The 6,156-nt window shown below is 42.5% G+C and overlaps 2 protein-coding genes across 2 annotated transcripts in view; both read left to right on the forward strand.

Annotated features, from left to right (window-relative positions):
• The first annotated feature begins 1,101 nt into the window (after window positions 1-1,101).
• Window positions 1,102-5,368, forward strand: lamp3 (lysosomal associated membrane protein 3). Its single transcript, XM_076154553.1, has 7 exons — window positions 1,102-1,302; window positions 2,392-2,478; window positions 2,700-2,788; window positions 3,437-3,562; window positions 4,063-4,135; window positions 4,314-4,484; window positions 4,607-5,368. Exons 1-7 carry the CDS (start codon window positions 1,248-1,250, stop codon window positions 4,804-4,806), a joined length of 801 nt encoding a protein of 266 aa, XP_076010668.1. The 5' UTR covers window positions 1,102-1,247; the 3' UTR covers window positions 4,807-5,368.
• Window positions 5,369-5,789: 421 nt separating this feature from the next.
• mccc1 (methylcrotonyl-CoA carboxylase subunit) overlaps window positions 5,790-6,156 on the forward strand; it is a 7,883-nt gene continuing 7,516 nt past the window's right edge. Inside the window, exon 1 of the mRNA XM_076154500.1 lies at window positions 5,790-6,081. Within this exon, the coding sequence (XP_076010615.1) occupies window positions 6,026-6,081 (56 nt within the window). The 5' untranslated portion in view covers window positions 5,790-6,025. The remainder of the gene's footprint in view (window positions 6,082-6,156) is intronic.

Here is a 6,156-nt window from a genome sequence, read left to right on the forward strand (position 1 = left end):
CGTACACACACACACACAGTACATCAACACACACTTGCACATGTAGAATATTTGATTGGCTATGGCTTTACAGTAGCACATTCCTCTCCCTCTATATTTTTAGGAGCCACAGTGTGTGTATGCGTGTGTGTTGTGTATTTGTGTGTGTGTGTGTGTTAACTAGTACTTTGTCCCTGACAACCTTTAGCCCATACACTCCTCTGCTGAACGGGTTCATGTGTTAGTCACTATCATACAGACATTATGTTCACTTATTTCTTCCTACGGTCACGTTGAAGCCAACAGGGGTCACAGGGGTCATAGAGGTCACAGGGGTCATTGGCTTGTTGCTTCATATTGACATTACAAAGATTACATTACTTTCATTTGAGGGGGCGGCTTTGATGGTTTTGCATAAAAACACATCTAACTCTCCTCTCTCTTACTGCAGCACTGTTGTGCACACTGGGTGAAAACAAGCACCTTCTGTCCTTTGTAGAGCCCGATCTGCGGTGACTTTTTACTTTTACATGGGGTTATAAACATGAACACAGAAGTAAAGCTTTCAGGGCCGTTCAGTCTCTGGATGTGCTTCTGTCAACACAGTAAATAGGCCGAAGCGTCACATTTTACCCTCCTGGTTGTCCTGAAAGCCCCCCCACCCCCTCCACACACACACACACATACCAAACCCTTGCTTATCACTGACATTCACCTTTCAGAGACAGAGGTCAAAGGTCACTGTTACAGAATTCAACCCATGTCATCTCCGTAAACACAGCGGCCATGTTTCTCAGTCTGTGCTGCTTTACTGAGAGGGAACTTCATGTTAAAGAGGTTATTTATCATATTTAATTTTACTATTGTTAAACACTGTGAATCTCCTTTTCAGACATGTCAAAAAATGTTTTAGATTTGCCCAAATGTGAGCGTGTTCACTTCTGTTGTGAATTGCATGCTGGGACAACAATGTATGAAGGATCGGATGAAAATGTACTCTGAGTTTAGAGTGACAACACTATGTATTCAAATTTTCTATGAGATTTTTTACATCTTACTGATGTGGATGACAGACAGGAAGTGATCGGATCTGTCAGTACTTGTATGTATATGTGTGTGTGTGTGTGTGCGTTCACTTCACTTCCTCTGTCACATGAATCAACAGTTTCACACTTACACGCCAAACCTCAACTGTGGCGTCCTAACTGCATTTCTAATCCACTCCTCACTCCACTCAATTTCTTTTCTACTTTGTTCTATCTGAGACGATGCGTTGTCGTGGCGGCGGTCGCTCCTTCCTCTTGCTGGCTGCTGTTGTTCTCGGTGAGTTTCATCCATCAGAGTCCGAGTCTGAGCTGCACATCATCTTGGTTTGATGCCTTTTATGATGTTTGATTAGGGTTTGCATCTTTGCTCTGAAATCCATCGGTGGTCTGAAAGAACTTCAAATGTAGCTTTTATTCTGGTTGTAATTGTAACAGATCCTGGAAATTGTATTCTTAAGGTCTCGCACAACCATTTGAGGAGGATTCAGTTGAGTTTGAGCATTGAACTCTGTGTGGCATGATGACACGCTTGTCTGTCTTTTATCTGCTCCCGAATGCGACTCATTAAAGGCCCAATGATCGCCTGATGCCACTTTAAGACTCATCTGTGCCCCTTTGAATGTTTTAATCATGATAATCGTGTCCTTTTAGATGAGCCTTTAATGCACACAGGGTTAAACTGAGACGGCTGAAGCGAAGATTCTGTGGTTTCCTTTCACACCGACTCTCAGACACCTTCAGTGGCTCCATGCTGACAGGCTGACATGCTGACAGCAACTCGGAAATGTGATCAGACGTTTGGCTTTGGTGCAAACTCGTTTTCAAATAATGAATAGGTCTGAAATCTATTTCAACATCGTTGTGTACAATTCAGAATTTAGAAGAATGGGAAAAATAAGAATGAGATGAATGGGATCAATGGAATTGTGTTTTGTCACAGCGGTTGAAAGGTCTTTGGTTCACATCCTATAACTCCAGTGTGTTCTGAGTCATGTTCCTCTGACTTTGAGACCAAACAAGTTCAAAAGTGATTTGTTTTTCTGAGTCACTTTCCTCACCAAAGGAGGGTTTAGTTGTGTTTACACAGGAAGAACAGCGCCCTCCTCCTGTTTTGTATGTTAAAGCTAAATGTTTCCCAACAAAATCAAGGGTGACGAGATGTCAATATACCCAACGGGTCACCTGATCCAAAGGTATGTTTATTCACATGTTCCTGCAATTTGAAATGGCATAAATTGCAGTATCCTCACTCTGAGTACCAGACTGACTGTAGATCAGGTGAATGTAAACCGCAGAACAGTTCAATCAAACATGATCGATCACTGATCACTGATCACTGATCCATCAGGTTTCTTTCCTCCTGCAGGCTTCAACCTCTGCAGCAGCGTCCAGCCCTCTGAAGCTCTGATCTACCAGCCGGTCCTACAGCCCACTGAGGTCACACCCTCCATAGGTTCCCGCACACACACACACACACACACACACGCACACGCACATACGCACGCACACACTAAACATACACCTAAGGCTTCATTGAGTACAAATATTTATACATTTATCATCATATGCAGTAAATCACGAATGGATTAAAACCGTCTAAGTCACCATTTCAATTGAAGAACTGTGTGTGTCTGTATGTGTGTGTGTGTGTCTGTGTGTCTATGTGTTTTTTAGAGACCTACACTGTGAAAACCCTTGCTGGGAAACCCTGTGTCAAAGTTACTGTGGGGGTGGAGTACATAGTCATCACAAAGCAAAAAAAGGTTAGAGGCTGTGACAGTGTGTGAGTGTGTGAGTGTGTGTGTGTGTGTGTGTGTGTGTGTGTTAGTTTGTGTAGTTCCGTTGATCACCTCAACGTGGTGTGTGTTGGTGTGTTTTCCAATCATTTCAGCAGTATTGCTGCCTGTGTGTGTGTGTGTGTGTGTGTGCGTGCGTGCCTGCGTGCGTGCGTGCGTGCGTGCGTGCGTGTGTGTGTCTGTGTCTGTGTGTGTGGTTGTGTGTGTGTGTGTGTGTGTGTGAGTGAGGTGTCGTGATGGTTTCACAGTTCAAACTGTAAAAAGTCACACAACCATCACCTGTTGTTTGTGTGAAGTAACAGACTAACAGCAGAGCAGCAAACACGCTGTTCATTTGTCTGTCTGAGGGCCAATTCACCACATGTGATCTTCAATAATCAAATCAATGACAATAAATGTTCCTCTTGTTGTTTCGTGTTTTTGGATTCTTGGAAGTCTTTGATGTATTTGATTGATGTTTTTAGATTCAATATGGTGATTCTGCTTTATGTGGCAACTCTTCAGATATTAAAGGTGTTTGATTCATGAGTTGTGCTCTCAGGTTGAATTATAGTTCACACACATGCACACGTGATCATCTGCTGATAAAACCTCATATCTCTTGTGTTTATTCAGCGGAACTCATATTTCAACCTGGACCCTGGCAGAGTTTCTACCAGCGGTTACTGTGGCAACGACACAGCCATCCTGTCTCTGACGCTGCCAAGCAACGCCGGCAGTCTGAACTTTACCTTCACAAAGGTCAACACAAGAAATATGACAGAAAATCTGCTGTTAAAGCTTCTCTTTATACAAAAATGTGTTTTGATTTGAGGACATATACTGTAAGTGTAATAACAGAAAGGCCAGACTAGCAGGAGGAAGTGTAATGCATCAAAAAAAGATCAGATAAAGGTCAAGATGTTTGCACAAAAATGCCAACATGCACAGTGTGACAGCGAGAAAATGTGTGCATTCCCATTTAACATGGGAATGCACACATATGGGAATGCACAGTTCATTTTTTGATGAGATGTGTCTGCTCCAACCGCCACCAAGGTGCGTTTCTCTCCATCCAGTCTGAATGTAAAAGATTTGGAAACATTTGACAGGCAAGAAAAGTGTTGAAAATTGATCAGATCATCACAAAGAGGCAAATTGTGCTACATGAGGTCCCTTTTAGTGTCGTTATAGGGACAAAACCGCCAAAGTTAGTGTTCGCGTGTGCGGAATTCACAGATTTTTGTGTTTCGTGTTGTCAGGAGGGAAGCATCTCGTACGTGAGCAGGCTGAGTGCTCACATCTCTCCTCTGCCTCCCTGCCAAGAATGTGCAAGTAAGAGGACACACACACACACATCTTAATGGACAGAGTGTTGCATGCAGGGTTTTCACTTTTGTCATTTTGGTGCATTCAAATATTACACTTTAAATTCAAACTTTAAGTAACGTCTCTCTCAGCCGTCGACTTACACGGCAGCGTGAAAGGCTGATCACTGTCCTGGTCCCTGCAGGTCAGGTTTACTCAGGTGTGCTGAGCCATAACAAGCTGTTTAAGGCCACTATTGGGCGGAGCTTCAGCTGTTACTCAGAGAGCCAGTTTGTGATGGAGGATGAGCTGAGGGTCAAACTGGTTCCTCTGAAGGTTCAGGCGTTCATCGATCATGAAGGAACGTACGGAGTAGGTGAGTGAGCAGAGACTAACAAACAAATAAATAAATAGCAGATAAACTAAAGAAAGAAAGAAAGAAAGAAAAGGATTGAGTGCAGTTCTCTTGCTTCCTCTTCTTCCTCTCTCTGGTTTCAGAGGAGGAGTGCTTGGCCGACTATAACAAGCGTGTGGTTCCCGTCATAATGGGGGCTGCGGCAGTGGGCCTCCTGCTGATCGTTATGCTCACCTTCCTCTTCATCAAAGACCACCGCAGAGAAGGATACGAAACCTTGAGATCTCACGATGGAGATTTAATCCAACAATACTCTCCTACTACCACCACTACTTTACTCTGACAATTTCAAATCTGATGCTGAATTTATTTATTTGATGATTATTTTGTTATGTTACAGTTAGTTTACTGGAATAAATGAATATCTCACTACTGTTTGGTAATAAAGTAAAAGGGATTTGGACTCTCACAGGGCTGCTGCAGTATCTAACATCACTGCATCCATTACATTTTAATACATCACATTTGTGTCAAGATATTGAACTTTTTGAGCTACAGTCTCATGGATGACACACGGCTTCTTTCTCTGTGTATTTTGCTGTAATGTTTTAACTTTTACAGACCTGAGGACATCAAATCAAAATAAATGTAATCCCATGCTGGGACTTTATCAACATTAACCTGAAGTAGGAAGAAGTTTCTTTAAGGAAAGAAAATGACAGTGCACCAGCATCTTTTTTGTATGATACATGTCAAAGAACAGGACGACAGCCCCTGCCTGCAATCTTTACCTTGGACAGCTCCAGGATCATCTGTCAAGAAACCAGATGACATTCCACACAATCTGTCAATTTAAGGATGTCAACAATTCAGGTTGTAATAAAACTGAGACTATATCTATAATACTTCCTATGTATTTTTCTTTCAGTAATACCGGTGGTTCACATGCCACAGTTTGAGAACCACTATATTAAACATTTTCAGCTTGACGTAAACAGACCATTACAAACTGTACATGGGGAAAAGGTCCGACACTGCCATCTGCTGACGAATTGTACTAACTACATGCTGATTTGCCCCTTGTATCTCTTTCATATTCACTGACGGTGCCACTTTATTCCCTTTTTTGTAGTTTTTCCGTACTGTGATTTGTTTGGGAAAGGGTCTTGATCAGTTTTTTAAAAAAGAGAGAAAAAAAGAAAAAAGACAGACACGTTAAATCTTATACGTGTGTACGTGTGCGTACTGGTGAGTGAAAAGGACCGATACTGCCCCCTGTTGGCTATTTATGCTAAATACACGCGGAGTCCGCCCTCTGTTTCTCATTGGCTGTTTACACTACGAGTCCTTGGAAAGGTCAAAATTAACACTATATGAGTTTATTAGTGATTGAGTGAAAGTATTTTAGGCTTCTAAGTGTATGATGTAAATAACTGAGATGTTTCATTACTTTACGTGACGTTATAGCCACTACATAATGAATTGTTGAGGACATTTTCGCTCGTTCTTCTCAGCTGTCAGATAGCAGCTAGCTTAGTTCAGCTCCGCAGACGGCAGCAGCCATGGCTTCAGTTATCCTGAGCTTCTCCACCCTGCAGGCCCTGAGAAGATTTACACAGTGAGTCCATCAAACTGACACATCCATGCTTGTTGTCCTCCCTACCTTCTCCCACCCGGCACGGCTGCTAGTTGT

The sequence above is a fragment of the Genypterus blacodes genome, unplaced genomic scaffold (genome assembly GCF_046128005.1).
Source record: "Genypterus blacodes isolate CSIRO-AG114 ecotype Tasmania unplaced genomic scaffold, CSIRO-AGI_Gbla_v1 ptg000062l_1, whole genome shotgun sequence".
Classification (NCBI taxonomy): Eukaryota; Metazoa; Chordata; class Actinopteri; order Ophidiiformes; family Ophidiidae; genus Genypterus; species Genypterus blacodes.